Genomic DNA, 17,627 nt, shown 5'->3' with positions numbered 1-17,627 from the left:
ATATTTTAAAAATAATATGTACTTACATAATTGCTTGGATCTTATGGGGTGCAACACCTTGGATTCTATTCGTTAAGTATAGAACAAAATCTCCGAAATAAGCACTTACTGAACATTCACTTTTACAGGCTTGTGCAATGTGGAGTTCGTGGAATCCTTGGCGCCGATGTAGCGTCTCATGTGGTGGAGGTAATCGTCTTCGCTCAAGGATCTGTTTGAATGGAGTGGCTGGTGATCCTGGATGTGAAGGAACTGCAGCTCAACAGGGAGATTGCAACACAGATGTAAGTATAATGTTTTCATAATAAAGGCGAAAAGTATATAAAAATTGGACATCTTACCTAAGTGGGCCATGTGGCAAATAAATTTTAAGTGATTTAGAATAAAAAATTCATGTGTACAGTTTTATAATTTTTTTGTTTGCAAGTTTAAAATCTAATTAATTATTTTTGTCACAATTATACAGAGCTGCCCAAGTTGGACAGTCTGGACAAGCTGGAGTACTTGTAGCAAATCATGTGGTGGAGGAGCAAGTGTGAGGCATAGATCATGCACAGGTGGATATGCTGGCTCTGATGGTTGTATGGGTGATGAAAGGGAAAGCATTGATTGTAATACACAGGTAAGTTAATGTTCTGATGTAAACATTTGTTTCTGTGGAAGAATTTGTTAAGGCCATGGCATAATGGTTTGCACTTACCTTGAAAATTCTAACTAGACGCTGCTACCAGCATTGGCTTTAAAGCTAGCCATCCCTTCTGGGTTGTCTAAATAGTCGGTCTCAATAAAAAAATAAAATAATAATCATTCACAAAATTACATATCTCGAAACTTGAGAGTAGACACAAGGTGTATGAAATTAAACAGGTGTGGTATGTAACTGCTGTTGCCACGCTAGTGGTGATAAATAAGTTATATACTACTGTTGCAAAGAGATTTTAAAAGGGTTAAATATTCAGAAAATTTGGTTTTTAACAGTTGATATTAAGATAATAGTTTAATTTGTTTAAACTTACCACTAATCCAGTCATAGGACTTAGTTTGAAAACTATCAAGAAATAATTTCTAAACTTAAGGTTTTTTCATATACATTACCAGTAATCCAAAAACAAAATCTGTTGCACACAGACTTGCCCAACATGGGGTACGTGGAGTCCGTTCTCAGGATGTTCAGTCACATGTGGACGCGGAACACGATCAAGGATGCGAAACTGTGATGGTGGTGATACATGTGGTGACTCACCCACTCAAGTTCACACAATGGATTGCATACAAGGAGTAAGTTAAACAAACATAAACTTGCTTTTTATTCTCCAATTGTACGCTTAAAACATTTTAAGGTTCTTAAGAAGTTATAGACAAAAATTTTATCAATTAAAATTTCCCTAAAAGTTCTAAAAAACATGCTAATAGTAAATAAAGTTTTTAAAGCTGTACTTGAATGCATTATGGTTTGCTTTTTACAGGATTGCCCATACTGGTCAGAATGGAACTCATGGGGTTCATGTAGCGCTTCATGTGACTCTATTGGCAGCAGGGTTCGTGGTAGAGTGTGTATGAACTCGTATGAACTCACTGCTGGATCTGGTTTTGCTGATGTTATTGGCTGTAGTGGAGAACACACAGAGTCAGAACAGTGTGGTGGAAACGTAAGACAATATTAATTAAGATCCTTTATCTTATTATGCATAACAAGAATTTAGATTGTTCAAATGTAATCTGACCCACACTTGATATAGAATAGTATATGTTACTCTTATGTCCTCTTTATAAAATTTAAAAGCATTTGTATATATTATATTTCATACCATGCTCACTCTTCATTCACTTCATGCTTATTGTTAATTAATCCTATATATTTGTTATGATAAAAGAATTGAAAAACTATTCGAACTTTTATCTACTTTGATTCAATTTCAGCCATGCCCGAGAATTTCAGACTGGTCACCATGGACAGCTTGTTCAGTACCATGTGGAGGTGGAGTGAGAGTACATAGCAGAAGTTGTATAGACGGTGAAATGGGCTCAATTGGTTGCCGTGCTTCTGCCGTTGAACAGGAATTCTGCAATGGACAGGTAGGTTGTAAAGTTAACAGAAATTATTCTGAAACCAGATTTTTGTTTAACTTAATGCTAAAATATTCTTCTTTGTAATGCATTTAATCTTATCTTTGTTTTACCTGGTGACATTGAAATATCTTCTATTTATTTGATAGGCATGTCCATACTGGTCATCTTGGTCCTCTTGGGGAGGTTGCAGTGAAAGATGCGGTGGAGGACTTCGTGTCCACATCAGAACATGCATTAATGGAGGAGTCAATAACACTGGATGTGAGGGAGAAGCTGCAGCAGCTGAAGCTTGTAACACAAGCGTAAGTAAATTAGTCGTTTAGATTTAAACTATTTAGATTCTAGACAGCATGAAAAACAGCTTTGTTTTAACCATTTTTTTGAACTAAATTAAACTCTAGATTTAAAAAAATGGACTTAATTTTATAATCTGCGATGACTATATAAAAAGCTAAATTTTTTAATATTGCTTAAGAGTGTAAGTAGCCATACATTATTACATCTTCTGAATACAACAGCCATGTCCAATGTGGTCAACATGGGAGTCATGGGGTGGGTGTTCAAATCCATGTGACGGCGGTCTTCAAAGTCGAATCCGAACTTGTTTGAACTCTGGAATGTTTGTTGATTGTCTTGGAGATTCATCTGAAGCCATTGAATGCAACGCACATGTAAGTTTTCTGTTTGTTCTCATCTTAGTACGACTACTTTAATGTGTTTTGATGAATGGTAACACCAATATTTTACACTGTTGACTATACAAGCATATTACTTTACAAACCAAAAATGTTTATGCACCCTTGTTTTTGTTTAATTTTTACAGACATGTCCAGTTTGGACTGCATGGTCAAGTTGGTCATCATGTAGTGTTCCATGTGGTCGGGGTACAAGATCCAAGTCACGTTCATGTGGTGGTGGATTGCCTGGTGTTGAAGACCAATGTCCTGGAACTGGTATGATCACTGAAGAATGCATTATCGGGGTAAGAGAGACATCTCTTCTTTTTTTTCGAACTGTAATCGAGCAAAAAACAACAATATGACCATTGCAATAAATTAGTAAAGTTCTATGATTAAAATTCCTTGAGTTTGTAAAACTGTGATTGATATAGAATTGTCCATTCTGGACTGCCTGGAGCAACTGGTCAGGATGTACAGTTACTTGCGGTGGGGGAAGTCAGAGCAGATCTCGTATTTGTATGAACGGGGTTGCTGGCAGTGGTTGTCCAGGTTCTGGATCAGAAACACTCACTTGCAACAACATGGTAAAACATCAAACATTTATAATATGTAGTTTAAGCGGATCTTAATTGATAAAATTTGTTATATGACTTAGACAATTGTGTATAAAATTATTTTATCTGAATTACATTCTACCTAATTTGTACTTAAACTTATCTTATGGTGATAGGCATGCCCAAGATGGTCTGATTGGAACACATGGAGTTCATGCAGCAAAACATGTGGTGCTGGAAAACGAAGTCACTCACGAATTTGTCTGGATGGTAATCAGAATGACATTGGATGTGTTGGCCCTCTGTCTGTTGAAGAATACTGTAACGGCAATGTGAGTTACCATCTAGTTAAGCTTTTTACTACCAATTGGTACATCTAAGTATGTTATAATCTCAGTGTTTGGGGGGTATTTGTTTATAATTTTATCAAAACATTGGTTCTTTGTTCCTTGTTTTCTCAAACTTTGTGCCTTTACGTAAAGTGCTCAAGTGTGCCACAAAACTTTTACTAATTGTAAAAAATAATATGATAAAATACGGTTGGCAACAAACAAATTAAAAAGGTTCAAGATTGCAATGAACCCAAAAACTTTAAGATCTCCTGCTGTAAACATTTGTATACTTAGCCTTTATTTCATAATATTCCTAGGCATGTCCATACTGGTCTCCATGGACTGACTTTGGAGCTTGTACTGTTACTTGTGGAGGTGGTTCAAGAACCAAAGCACGAACTTGTGTAAATGGTGCTGTAGGAGATGTAGGATGCATTGGGATGGCTATGGAGGATGAATCATGTAATTCTAATGTAAGTTTGTATTGTGTTTTTGCCATATTTATTTTATAATGTATTTAAGAGATTTTTGTTTTTAGTTGTACTTATACTTCAAGTAAAACAATGCTTATGTATATACAGGAATGCCCGAGGTTTAGTGTGTGGTCAGAGTGGTCAAGTTGTACTGCCAGCTGCGGAACGGGTGGTCAAACACGAACAAGAAGCTGCATTGGTGGAACCTATGGCTCAATTGGCTGCACAGGCATGATACAACAAACTCAAGATTGCAACACTCAGGTGAAACATAGTTTATCTTCATTTTCTGTGAAGTTACAAGATCACAGTACAAGATCATCTTTTCATTGTTGATTTACTCATTTAAATCTTTAAATTTCTCTTTTTGAGTTATATTATTTGCCCGTGAAAAATGTTTAACATTTTAATTTAATTTAGATCTGTCCAAGCTTCAGTGATTGGACTCCTTGGACTTCTTGCAGTGTAACATGCGGTAGAGGTACTCGATCCCATGTAAGATTCTGTATCAATGGTGATATTGGTGATGAGGGTTGTATTGGAAGTGTGGATGCTATAGAGGAATGCATTAGAGGGGTAGGTTGTTGAATCTCATAGAAGTAAAAATGATGATACTCTATTGCTTTATTATATTTTCATATATGCTGTGTTCAATAGCTTTAAATAAAATTCTATGGAATATAATAATTGGAAACACTTGCTTTTAATTTTAATAAAAGTCTTAACAATTTATTCAATTTCAGCAATGTGCCTACTGGACAGAATGGACAGCGTGGACAGGTTGTTCAGCAACTTGTGGTAATGGAACTCGAAGTCATGAAAGGCAATGCATTAATGGAGTCCCTGGTGACCAGGGTTGTTTTGGACTTAGTTCTGAAGAAGTTATTTGCGAATTACCAGTAAGTTGATTTGACGGGGATGTTTTCTTTGAATATTAAGGGCAAATCTTGTTCTGTGTAGAAGCTCACCATGCAAAATGATATGACTGTTGCAAAAATATTTGAGTATATTGTTATTGAGTAATTAATGCGATTTCTTTCGCTATGTTATCTATTTTAATTCGTAAGTAATTTTACAGAACTGTCCTTACTGGTCAACTTGGTCAAACTGGAATGAATGCGACTCACCGTGTGGAGGTGGCAAGCGTTCTCACAGTCGTGTCTGTGTGTTTGGAACTGCTGGTGATATCGGTTGCCTTGGTACAACTGTTGTTGAAGAATACTGTAATGGACAGGTAGAATGTTAAACGTACTAACATTAGATGCATGCTATTTTTAGGAAAACCAGGTAGTGATAAAAAACAAAATAGATTAAAAAAAAGTGTATTTTAGGGTAAAAATGTAGATTTAATATTGAGTATTTAGGGTAAAATATATGTTGTTTTTAACCAAATTGTTGGGTTTAAATATAAAACAATAAAATATTAATATATTAATCGTTTACATTGTTTATTCATCAGACATGTGGTTTCTGGTCACCTTGGTCAACATATACTGATTGTGATGTTTCATGTGGGGGAGGTATGAGAACTCACACAAGAACTTGCATCAATGGGGAAACTGGAAGTCCAGGATGTGAGGGAGAAGATGTAGAAATGGACAATTGTAATATGATGGTAAGTTTAGTTAACTTGAGTATGATGCTAATATCTTACCATCTATTTGATTTCAATTAAAACATTTTTGTTGTGTTCCTATCAAAAAAATTTAATCTGTTGTAAAATAATCGTTAAAAGTTAAATTTTTAAACTTTAAAAATTTGCAAACACAGGATTGCCCAGAACCAAGTGTATGGGGACAATGGAGTGACTGCAGTTCTACTTGTGGTGGTGGATCAAGACGACGTACTCGACCTTGTAATGGAGGAAGCACTGGTTCATGTGAGAGACCACTTGAAGAATATTCCGTGTGTTCAACTGAGGTATGTGCATCTATACTATAAACATATGCATTTTCTTTAATTATTTATCTTATTACAGGTATGTCCATCATGGGCTGCATGGCAAGATTGGAGTGAGTGTAGTGCTGCATGTGGTAGAGGAACGCGCTCCAGATCCAGGGATTGTATGAATGGTGCAATCGGAGAACAAGGATGTGATGGAGGAGCAGTTTTCGAAGAATCCTGCATCCAAGGAGTAAGTTGGCTTTAACTAAAATGGTGTATTTGTATCTCGTTATGAGATGAGTTACTTGGTCTTTAAATAAGCATAATGTGACTGTTGATACCAAAGCACCCAATTTTAAACAGAAATATGTTTGCATTAATAATTCTACTGCAATTTTCTTAAGCATATTTATTTTTAGTACTGTGCTTACTTTACTGAGTGGAGTCCATGGTCAAGATGTAGCGCAACATGTGGTGGTGGATCGAGATCATCATCTCGAATCTGCGTCAATGGATTGCTTGGTTGCACTGGTAATCCCTCAAGATCTGAAAGCTGTAATATTCAGGTAAGGATCATGTTATGCTTGGTTTTAAGGAACTTCTTTCAGCTGCCGTCAATTAACAATAAGAATAAGCAACAGTCTGTAGTTAATTTGGCTAGAAAACGATCTGTAGTAATAGTGTTGTAACTTATAAACAGGTTAATCATTTTGTATCTTCTAGACATGCCCATCTTGGTCAGATTGGTCGGAATGGAACCAATGTTCAGCTGCATGTGGTGGTGGACTTAGAAGTCGGACACGCGAGTGTATAAATGGTTTCCCGGGACTTATAGGTTGTGGTGGTGAAGTCACTCAAGATGATTTCTGCAATTCCCAGGTAAAAAAACACAACAATGTTTTTACTAAGTGTCGAATCAAGCTTAAAAACAGCAGCTACTGCTCTGTTTGCTATAGAACCACTTGTGTAAACTTCTGCTTCATACCTACTATTTAAATACAACCTCACTTTGTGGTTTAATACTTGGTGTACTGAACCAAAAGATGTTAGTTTTTAATCAATCCTGTTTTAACAGAACTGTGGTTATTGGTCACCATGGCAGTCATGGACAAGTTGCAGTTTATCATGTAATGGTGGTCAAACTACAAGATCAAGGTCTTGTCTTGGTGGCGGAACTATAGGATGCACTGGAAATAATTTTATGTCAAAATCCTGTAACAACCAGGTAAATACACTTTTTGACATGTTTCAATAACTACATTGAAGTATACAGTTACTGAGTTAGGGTAGTTAGATTTGTTGTAGATTATTATAACATTGTTTTTGTTAGGATTGCCCATTCTGGAATGACTGGAGTTCGTGGACGCTCTGTAGCGCCCCATGTGGTTCGGGACAAAGTACAAGAACCAGAACTTGTGAAAATGGGTATGCTGGTGATGTTGGTTGTGAAGGCAGCGAAAATGACCGAGTATCTTGCAACACCCAGGTACTACATTTTTTGCATATTAAAAAATGAGAATATACAATCTAGATTTATTTATAGCTTTATCATTATGTATATTTATTTGACAGCTTTGTACATACTGGAGTGAGTGGCAAAACTGGTCCCAATGTAGCACATCATGTGGTCGAGGATCTCGTTCACGTGCACGAAACTGTATGAACAGTGATGCCGATAACACATGTGAGGGATCAGGTAGTCAGGAAGAAGATTGCGTGCTTGGAGTAAGTTGTCCTGGTGTTTCAATATATTTGTGTTGCACAAATAGTGATATTATAGAATCAACTGGTAGCATTTTACGTTTAACTGAAAGAAAAATAAAGTAGAAAATTTGTTTACCTGTAATGCCTTGGCTTTATGTGGATTCTCCGTTTCTAGTTTCCTACCTCCCATATTGAACCTGATATAGGAGGTCTAATAAAATTTGATCTAATTTAACTTTTAATCATTTCTGTTTAGAACTGTCCATTCTTCAACAATTGGTCATCATGGAGTGACTGCAGTGTTTCATGTGGTGGTGGGCAGCAATCAATGAGCAGGTCATGTGTCAATGGTAACATTGGTGATGTCGGTTGCATTGGTGATGGTGTATTGTCAAGGACATGTAATGGAGGGGTAAGTCAACATTTAGCAGTAATGTGTTCTCTTTAAAAGCCAATGAGATTTGATTAATCTAAAGTAAAAGGTTTGGAAAAAAAAATTGTAATTAACAAATTTAAATCTTATAGTATACTGTTTAAGAACCGAATCCCCATTAATGCAGGGATGTCCACAATGGACAACATGGGGTAACTGGACTGACTGCACAGCATCTTGTGATGGTGGACTGAGATCAAGATCTCGAAGTTGTAGTCTTGGTTCTCCTGGTGATTTTGGATGTGATGGTCCAATCACAATGCAGGATTACTGTAACCCAGATGTATGTATAGTAGAGTACAACAAAGTTTTTTTTACCTTTTTTTAATATAACTGTTGGATATAACTGTTGGATATACTGTTTTCAATGTTTAAAACTTTTGATTTTAGCAAGTTAAATTAATGAAAGTTGCTATGCCGAATAAATTTTATTTTAAATTTAGGTTGTTGACTGATAATTTTTGATCCATGTTAGTTATTAAATAGAAAATACCTTAGTATTTAAAATACATTGTTTTTTAAAATACATTGTTTTTTAAAATACATTGTCATATACCAGGCCTGCCCAATGTGGTCAGTATGGAATATGTGGTCTTCCTGTAGCGCCACGTGTGGTGGAGGAAATCGACAACGAAGTAGAAACTGTTTGAATGGAGTTGAGGGTGAAGCTGGATGTGAAGGTGAAGCTGATGCTTCAGAAGTTTGCAATCTACAGGTAGTCGGACTTTCCAATATTTCACACATTCATCCGTAATAATAAATGCCCAACTTCCTAATAAACTGGGAACTGCATTGTATAATAATCATACCCCAATAAGCTTAGCTGTATATTGTTTTATGTAAAATGTAAAATATTACAATCTAGTACTACCTGTTTTCTGACAAGATTATGATTGGTTTCTTTTTAAACAAGGAATGTCCATTCTGGGATGTTTGGACACAATGGTCATCATGCAGTCATAATTGTGGTGGTGGTTTCCAATCGCATACCAGAGTTTGTGTAAATGGTAGACCAGGTAACACTGGCTGTGATGGATCAGAATCTCAAGAAAGGCCATGCAATTTACCGGTAAGTAAAAAAAATGAAAGGAAAACATAAATGATGTATATCTAGGTTCTCTTTCATTTTTGTTCATAATATTTTTCTTATCTTTTAGGCATGCCCAGAGTGGAATGCATGGACTCCATGGTCTGAATGTAGTGCATCATGTGGTCAAGGAACTACATCTAGATCTCGTACATGTACCATTCCTGGTGCTTGCTCAGGTCCTACATCTGAAGAAAAGGCTTGCCAAGAATCTGTACGTTCTAATTTTAAACAATGTTCATTTCATTTACTTAATTATTTTTTTTAGTTTTCTTTTTCAACCATAACTTTTGCTTTTAACTTTTTGATTCGATATTTTACTTTCTTCGTTTTATAGATTTGTGCAACTTGGACATTCTGGTCAGCTTATGGTGCCTGCAGTGCCTCTTGTGGTGGTGGATCACAAACAAGAAGCAGAACTTGCACCAATGGAGAACCAGGAGATGCTGGTTGTGTTGGAAGTGCAACTGAAAGTACAAGTTGTAACATGAGGGTAAGTACAATATAACATTGTAATGTTATCTGATTTTAACAAAGTGTTTACTATAAACATCATGTGCCTTTTAAAATTTCTTAGCATGAATAATTTGCCACAAAAGTCTTATAATGCTTTAAAATGCAATACTTATGGTTTTGTGGGTATCTTTAGAATGTAAATAGATTGAAATTACACTGTCTTTTTGGACCTGCATATTTATTTTTCAACGTTCTTATTTCTAGCCTTGTCCTGCTTGGAGTGAGTGGACAACATGGACAACTTGTACTAAGACATGTGGCCGTGGACAGCAAAAACAGGAGCGAACTTGTATGAATGGTATACAGGGAATGGCTGGCTGTAGAGGACCAAAGATGATGTACAGACCATGCAATATTCAAGTTAGTTTCTCATTGTAGTTATATTTAAGCTGTTTCATTTTATTAGTTTTTTGTGGTTTTGGTGAAAACATGATTTGATTCCCTTTTCTTCATTTTTTTAATATTATTTTCTTCGCTATCTCTTTCGAGAGATAAATAAAAAGTTATGTTATGTTAGCTTATCTAAGTAAGATGTTTCCCCAACAATAAACAATATTGTTTCTGTTTAAGCGAAAATAATATTTGGTATAGCGTCACACAACACACACACACATATATATAACTGACAAAATCTGTTTTAGACATGTCCAACATATGGAGATTGGTCACTGTGGAGCCCGTGTACTGTTTCTTGTGGCCTTGGACAAATTACAAGAACAAGAACTTGTTCTGATGCAGCTGGTGGTTGTATTGGGTTGGCTAATGAAGAACGAGAATGCATTGTTGGGGTAAAGCAATGTCTTAAATAAATTTAAATTGAATTGCACTTTGTACTCAGAACTTGTGTTAAAAAGCACCTGTATTAAACTTGAATAAGATTTTACTTTACTTGTATTCAATTGTAGAACTGTCCTTATTGGAGCCACTGGGGTGCTTGGGGCGCTTGTAGTGCTTCTTGTGGAACAGGAACTTATTCTCGTATGAGAGCTTGTGTGAACGGAGATGCTGGTGATAGTGGTTGTGAAGGAAGTATCACTGAAGAATCAAATTGCAATGAACAGGTATGTGAAACATACGAGAAACTGTAAACTAGAATTTCTAGAAGTTCAATTGTAAGGAGGTGTATTCAATCTGGTTGGAAGTACATTTCTCATGCATTCAATTTATGCTGCACTTCCCTCTTGATGTTATCCCGTTCCATAGGTGTGTCCTGTACTGTCTGACTGGGTTGCATGGAGTGCTTGCAGTGTGACTTGTGGACCTGGTGTAAGGTCACGTGGTCGGTCATGCTTCAACGCAGATGGAAGTCAATGTCCAGGTGCTGGTGTTGTGGAAGAACCATGTAACAATGGGGTAAGTCAAATAAAACAACTTTTGACCTTTTTTTCTTGTTTTATTTTAGGATATATAGTTATGAATGCGTAAAACTTAAAAAGTAAAACCATCTTTGTTTAATAATTTTACTTTATATTTTCTATAATGTTCTTTTGTAATTAGCCTTGTCCATACTGGTCAAGCTGGGGTGAATTTGGTCCTTGTAGCTCTTCCTGTGGTGGTGGACGCAGAATACACTTCCGTACATGCGTGAATGGACAAGCTGGTGAAGATGGTTGTGAAGGATCAACATCAGAAATTCTGGATTGCAACTCTCATGTAAATATTTGTTTAACTTGCTCATTAAAAAAGTAGACATTTAAGTATTTTGTCATTTAATTTAAAACTATTTTGAATTGACTTTGTATAATTCACATCACATATAATTTGTATAATTCACATCGCATATACATGATATGTATATTTTAACAGCTATACCCAAGAATGGTCAAAAAGAACATCTGTCTTACAAGTTACATACTTAATAACTTGTGAAAGACAGATATAGTGTGCAATAGTGACCAATGTTATACTTTTGTTTCTCTGATTCTTCAGGTATGTCCAACATATACTGCATGGTCTCAATGGGGAGCATGCAGTGTGTCTTGCAATGGTGGCATCCAAGTTCGAACAAGGACCTGTTCAAGCAGTGTCTTCTCATGTTCAGGAACTTCCTTGGAACAACAATCTTGTAGCATGGAGGTATTGCTTTGTAATTTGCAAAAAAATGGATTATTATTAATGAAAATAGTTGTTTTATTCAGTTTGTAGCTTTATTTGAAAGTAGAAGTTATAATGTTTGATAAAAACTTTCCCTATACAGGCATGCCCGTACTGGTCCCAATGGACATTGTGGACACCATGTAATTCAACATGCGGAAGAGGTATTCGAACTCACAGCAGAATCTGTGTAAATGGAAGATATGGTGTCAGAGGATGCCAGGGCCTTAGATCTGAAATTGGATTCTGTGATCGTGGAGTAAGATATGTTTTTGTATATTATAAATGAAGTCGAACTTATCTTATTAATTAAATAATGTAACATGAGATACAATCTGTTCAATTCCCATTTGGTAAATAAAATAAAAGCCGTTTGATATTTGTATAATTAATGTCATCGTTTGAATAACTTGTTATAAGTATGTTAAACTGGTTCCTTTTCAGTCATGTGCGTACTGGACACCTTGGTCAACCTGGGGTGCATGTTCAGCCCCATGTAATGGTGGAACTAAGGACAGAACAAGGCAATGCATTAAAGGAATTGATGATCCTGATTGTGTTGGCGCTGCAACTCAAAGTACTGCATGTAATCTTGGGGTAAGTTCACTTAGTATGGTTTAAACGTATGTAACATAACAGCAATGTGTTTTGGAACAGTTTTAAACTTGAATAGATGTGTATCTTAAGATTTACTTTGAGAGATGTCAAAATGTTGGTACAAAAGATAGACTAGTCAGAAGAGATGTCACCAATTTATATAATGCGTGACAGCAATAGTTAATACATTGTTGTGTTGAATAGAATTGTCCGTTCTGGGACAACTGGGGAGAATGGAGCTCTTGTTCGCACTCGTGTGGTGGAGGACGGAGCACAAGAAATCGCCAATGTATGCATGGTTTCCCCGGAGACAGTGGATGTAATGTAGGATTGCCTTCCGAAGCTGTTGGTTGCAACACTCAACCTTGTCCTTACTGGTCGTACTGGACAACTTGGTCAGGTTGCAGTGTAACATGTGGACGTGGTATTCGAACCCATACACGTGAATGTATAAATGGAAATATTGGTGATGTGGGATGTACAGGACTTGACACAATGTCCACATCATGCGTGGAAGGAGTAAGTGTATTAAAATATTTAAACATCTGTCAACATTTAAACTGAACTTTTCTAATATATCTCAACTATGCAAAATTTTAATACACTATATTTTTTCAGCTGTGTGCTTACTGGACTGACTGGAGTATCTGGTCTGGATGTAGTGAACCATGTGGAGGTGGAAACACATCACGATACAGGAACTGCATCAATGGAGAGGCAGGTGAAGGAGAATGTGTTGGAGCAAGAAGAGAACACTCAACTTGCAATAATGATGTAAGAAACAACATTTTATATTTGACTTACAACAAGATAATTAATTTTTTATCCATTTTATAAGTAACATTATTTAAAACTGCTTTCACACTGAAGTTTGTTAAGCTGATCTGCACATTACAAAACATAGCTTATTTGGTCTTAAACTTGAATTTATTTTGTTGCAGCCTTGTTCATCATGGTCTCCATATGGTGATTGGTCAGTTTGTTCACAAACATGTAATGGTGGTCGAAGGTCAAGGTCAAGAGTTTGCATCAACGGAGATATTGGAAGCTTTGGATGCAGGGGATCTGCTCAAATGGAAGAATACTGCAATGGACAAGTAAAGAAATTGCTTCTAATGTTCTGGATCTTATTTTCTTATAATATGAATTAAGTTCATGTTATAGAATTTGAGTAACCTATATCTTGAAAAATATTTAACGGGAATAGATCTGGATTCTGCCTTAAAGTAATTTGTATAGCTGCAATTGAAATGTAGCATTTTACTTGCAGCCATGCCCACATTGGTCTATGTGGATGCACTGGTCACCATGTTCTGAAAGATGTGGTGGTGGTAGCAGCAGCAGAAGCAGGATCTGTTTGAATGGAGATATTGGACAAGAAGGTTGTAGCTCGACTGATGAGCAAGTGCCACCAGTTAGATCATGTAATACCATGGTAAGTGTTAAATTGGTATTACTTTACAGTGGTATCTCTTGCTATATTTCCAATCTTGGTATATTATTTTATTATGAAATGATAGTTTTGTTAAATTAATTGGTTTAATAAGCATAAATAAATGCAAATATTTTAAATGCTTTACTTTTTTTAAACAAACATTAGTATATTGAAAATGCATACGCTCATAATTAAAAACAAATTTGTTTTCAGCCATGTCCATTATGGGCATTATGGCAGCAATGGGGTGTGTGTAGTGCAACTTGTGGTGGAGGTGCAAGATCACGATCAAGGGTTTGCCAGAATTCCGATCTCAGTGGACTGGCATGCAGTGGAGATGCAGAAGACTTTGGGGAATGTAACACTGGGGTAGGAATTTAATATAAAAACTCAGATTTAATATTAAATAATGATTTATAAACACATTCTATGATTGGCTGTAAAATTAGAATTCAAACCGACTCTATTCTGTAAGGTACACAGCAGGGTAATGCAAAACACAACATGATAATATAGAAACCTAACATTTGCACCCTTTTTAACAAGCAATGTTATGTTTTACATGAAGGCATGCCCACGCTGGGGACCATGGACTACCTGGACAGGATGCAGTGTTTCCTGTGGTCGAGGTACAACATCCCGTAGCCGTTCTTGTGTCAATGGCAACACTGGAGATCGTGGATGTGAAGGTGATGATGCAGCGACCGTCACATGCATTCGTGGTGTAAGTCAAAAAATTAATAGGTTTTGATATATCTATCAACTAAAAATCATTTTATGGTTGGTTTCATGCGTCGTCTGGTAAATCTGTAATACATTTTTCACCTAATAACTTATTTCATTGATTAGTCACCATTTCCTGGTTCAGCATGAAAGAAAAATTAAATTTACAAAAATCCTGCTTTTGTTTTTTTAATTATTGTTTAACATAAATGATAATTTTACATCATATTTTTTAGGATTGTGCTTTCTGGACTGAATGGGTAGCGTGGAGTGATTGTTCTTCATCATGCGGGGGAGGTAACCAGGAACGAACTCGTCGTTGCATGAATGGAGTGACTGGTGATGTTGGTTGTGAAGGAACAGATAGAGGAAGCCAACTTTGCAATATTGGAGTAAGTAACATCTATTGAAGCTGTGTTTTTAAGTCAGGATTGATGAATTTTAGACTGCGTTCAGTGGAAAACATTTAAAATAGTTAACGTTAACTGGAACTGTGATTCAGTAGTTATGCGAGATTTGTAAGCAAACCCAAATTGCAATAAACTTTATTGGTTTGTTAGCTAAAATAACTTATATTTCAAGAAGCTTTGTTTTTCAAAATCCCATCCTAGCTATGTATAATAGACTGTTTTTAAATTTCCATTCTAAACGTTTTTCTTTTGTTTGCCTATGTTTGTTTCTCCATACTCTGTGTGGTGCAAAGAAAAAAAGCAAAAGGGGAAAATTGAGCACAGCCTTTTTGTTTGGTGATTTATACGTAACTATTCTTCTAGCCATGCCCACGTTTCACTGCTTGGGGCAACTGGACAGATTGCAGCACTAGCTGTGGAGGTGGACATCGAACTCGTGAAAGGTTCTGTTCTTTTGGCCAACTTGGCGATCCTGGCTGTTTCGGCTCAACTGTGCAAACAGATATCTGTAATGGACATGTAAGTTTAGTAATATTAAAACTTTCGGTTAGCTCCAGTTTAGTATTATTCCTGAAATATCCAAAATTTCTATTTAAACAGGTATGTCCATCCTGGTCTAGTTGGGGACTTATAAGCAGATGTGATGTAACTTGTGGTGGAGGAAATGTTATCTTTAACAGAAGATGTATTGGTGGTGATATTGGAGACTCTGGGTGTATTGGACCATCAACAACAAGCAGTGATTGCAACACAATGGTAAATAAAAATTTTGCTTTCCAAAATAAGTCATTGTCTATTTTTACTATGCTCTTTAACTGGAATACTATTTTACTCACAGACATGCATAAGTTTTTTTGTGTGTAATACGTATAATTTGTACATTTCATACAAATCTTTAAATAATTTAAAATTGTTCGTTTTTAAAAAAAGTTTAATATAGCAATACAACTAATCATTATTCTCTGTTGCAGCCATGCCCCAACTGGGCAAACTGGCAACAATGGACAGCATGTGGAAGAAACTGTGGTGGTGGACGTAGATATAGAAGCAGGTTGTGCAACAATGGTTTGCCTGGTGATGCTGGGTGTGAAGGACTTGGACTTATGGCTGGTGGATGCAACACTCAGCGATGTCCTTATTGGTCAAGTTGGTCTACATGGACTGCTTGCTCTGTAAGCTGTGGTGTGGGTTCACATACACACACAAGGACGTGTATATTTGGTACGGCAGGTGAAGCTGGATGTATTGGTGATGTTTCGGAAACAGCAGAATGCATTGAATCGGTAGGTGGAAAAAACTTGTGGGTTGTGAACCCATGAATAATGGTTGATGATGGTTTTTTTGTTCAGAACTGCCCATTCTGGACCGAGTGGTCTGTATGGAGCTTCTGTACAGTGACATGCGGTGGTGGATTAACTCGCAGATACAGAAACTGTATTAATGGAGAAGCTGGTGTTGGAAACTGTGCTGGACCATCTGAAGAGGAGGATTCGTGCAATGAAGGGGTGAGAAAGTGGTATTTTATTTAGTAAGAAGCCAATGTTGTTTAAGTTTGAAACACTTTGTACAATTTAAGTTTTAATAATAACTAATTCTTTAAAAATATTTGTTAGCGATGTGCTTCATGGTCGATATGGACACCTTGGTCAAATTGCAATCAATTATGTGGATTCGGAACAGTGAACCGTACACGATTTTGCCAGAATGGTATTGTTGGAATGCCTGGTTGTTTCGGACCAACCAGTGAAAACCGTGGTTGCTACAACAGGGTATGTAAATTTGTAAAAATCAAATGTGTTTATGATGTATAGCTTTGCATATATACCTATATATCTGTAACTTTTTTCTGAATTCTTGGGAAATAAGATTTTATATTCTCTTAATTCTTCAGCCTTGTCCATACTTTTCAACATGGACTGGTTTCACTCGTTGTTCAGTTTCATGTGGAGGTGGTTTCCACTCGAGAACTCGACAATGCTACAATGCTGTACCTGGTGTTATAGATTGTGTTGGAGAGACCTCAGAAAGTGTATCATGTAACACAAATGTAAGTGAACCATACTTTTGTTTTACATACAAGTAAAAAATGGTGCAATCTAAAGTTTTGAAATTTTTTTTGGGGTGTTTTTACTGAATTATAGTTGTGGTATACAAATCCAAAATTGTTTAGGCAGCCAAAACATATATATTTTACCACTGGACACTGTTACATTTAATGCCTTATGATTTTTCAAACTAATCATCAAAAACAAATTATATTGGAAGGCAATGCTTCTTTTTACCTGTCTGGTTGACAGTCACTGGTTGGTGCGACATCATTGAATTCCAAACAATATATTTTACATCATGTCATTTTATTAAACACCAATTTATAAATTTCACCCTGAAGGTATGTCCTGCTTGGTCTGAATGGGGAGGTTTCTCAAGTTGCTCTAACACTTGCGGAGGAGGAACGGCAAAGAGGATAAGAAGATGTTTGGGAGGAGAAGTTGGAGTTATCGGATGTAGAGGAAGTCCTTCACAATATGTCACTTGCAACACTGGAGTAAGAAATCCATATTATGATAGTGTTTTCTCATTCAATTTTGATTAAATTATTTGAATGCCTATTTATAAGTTAACTTTTTGCAACCTG

General features: G+C 36.3%; 1 protein-coding gene across 6 annotated transcripts in view; it reads left to right on the top strand.

Moving 5' to 3' along the window:
- The window catches only part of LOC100179634, a 62,765-nt gene that overhangs the window by 25,544 nt on the left and 19,594 nt on the right, over positions 1-17,627 (top strand). For all 6 annotated transcript variants that reach the window (XM_026835602.1, XM_018812820.2, XM_026835601.1 and 3 more), the window contains 51 exons: positions 129-284; positions 467-622; positions 1,129-1,278; positions 1,467-1,649; positions 1,921-2,076; positions 2,217-2,372; positions 2,589-2,741; positions 2,894-3,052; positions 3,182-3,334; positions 3,481-3,636; positions 3,954-4,109; positions 4,218-4,373; positions 4,530-4,685; positions 4,853-5,008; positions 5,188-5,343; positions 5,569-5,724; positions 5,880-6,029; positions 6,088-6,243; positions 6,413-6,559; positions 6,717-6,872; positions 7,069-7,218; positions 7,324-7,479; positions 7,566-7,718; positions 7,954-8,109; positions 8,258-8,413; positions 8,690-8,845; positions 9,044-9,199; positions 9,288-9,431; positions 9,555-9,710; positions 9,938-10,093; positions 10,375-10,521; positions 10,639-10,794; positions 10,937-11,086; positions 11,231-11,386; positions 11,663-11,809; positions 11,931-12,086; positions 12,272-12,424; positions 12,629-12,943; positions 13,043-13,198; positions 13,366-13,521; positions 13,695-13,859; positions 14,073-14,228; positions 14,428-14,583; positions 14,819-14,974; positions 15,356-15,511; positions 15,593-15,748; positions 15,964-16,275; positions 16,342-16,497; positions 16,606-16,761; positions 16,884-17,039; positions 17,382-17,537. In XM_026835602.1, the coding sequence (XP_026691403.1) occupies positions 129-284; positions 467-622; positions 1,129-1,278; positions 1,467-1,649; positions 1,921-2,076; positions 2,217-2,372; positions 2,589-2,741; positions 2,894-3,052; positions 3,182-3,334; positions 3,481-3,636; positions 3,954-4,109; positions 4,218-4,373; positions 4,530-4,685; positions 4,853-5,008; positions 5,188-5,343; positions 5,569-5,724; positions 5,880-6,029; positions 6,088-6,243; positions 6,413-6,559; positions 6,717-6,872; positions 7,069-7,218; positions 7,324-7,479; positions 7,566-7,718; positions 7,954-8,109; positions 8,258-8,413; positions 8,690-8,845; positions 9,044-9,199; positions 9,288-9,431; positions 9,555-9,710; positions 9,938-10,093; positions 10,375-10,521; positions 10,639-10,794; positions 10,937-11,086; positions 11,231-11,386; positions 11,663-11,809; positions 11,931-12,086; positions 12,272-12,424; positions 12,629-12,943; positions 13,043-13,198; positions 13,366-13,521; positions 13,695-13,859; positions 14,073-14,228; positions 14,428-14,583; positions 14,819-14,974; positions 15,356-15,511; positions 15,593-15,748; positions 15,964-16,275; positions 16,342-16,497; positions 16,606-16,761; positions 16,884-17,039; positions 17,382-17,537 (8,235 nt within the window). The remainder of the gene's footprint in view (positions 1-128; positions 285-466; positions 623-1,128; positions 1,279-1,466; positions 1,650-1,920; positions 2,077-2,216; positions 2,373-2,588; positions 2,742-2,893; positions 3,053-3,181; positions 3,335-3,480; positions 3,637-3,953; positions 4,110-4,217; positions 4,374-4,529; positions 4,686-4,852; positions 5,009-5,187; positions 5,344-5,568; positions 5,725-5,879; positions 6,030-6,087; positions 6,244-6,412; positions 6,560-6,716; positions 6,873-7,068; positions 7,219-7,323; positions 7,480-7,565; positions 7,719-7,953; positions 8,110-8,257; positions 8,414-8,689; positions 8,846-9,043; positions 9,200-9,287; positions 9,432-9,554; positions 9,711-9,937; positions 10,094-10,374; positions 10,522-10,638; positions 10,795-10,936; positions 11,087-11,230; positions 11,387-11,662; positions 11,810-11,930; positions 12,087-12,271; positions 12,425-12,628; positions 12,944-13,042; positions 13,199-13,365; positions 13,522-13,694; positions 13,860-14,072; positions 14,229-14,427; positions 14,584-14,818; positions 14,975-15,355; positions 15,512-15,592; positions 15,749-15,963; positions 16,276-16,341; positions 16,498-16,605; positions 16,762-16,883; positions 17,040-17,381; positions 17,538-17,627) is intronic.

This window comes from Ciona intestinalis, chromosome 8 (genome assembly GCF_000224145.3).
Source record: "Ciona intestinalis chromosome 8, KH, whole genome shotgun sequence".
NCBI classification, from domain to species: Eukaryota; Metazoa; Chordata; class Ascidiacea; order Phlebobranchia; family Cionidae; genus Ciona; species Ciona intestinalis.
This window is presented reverse-complemented; position numbering and strand designations above follow the sequence as displayed.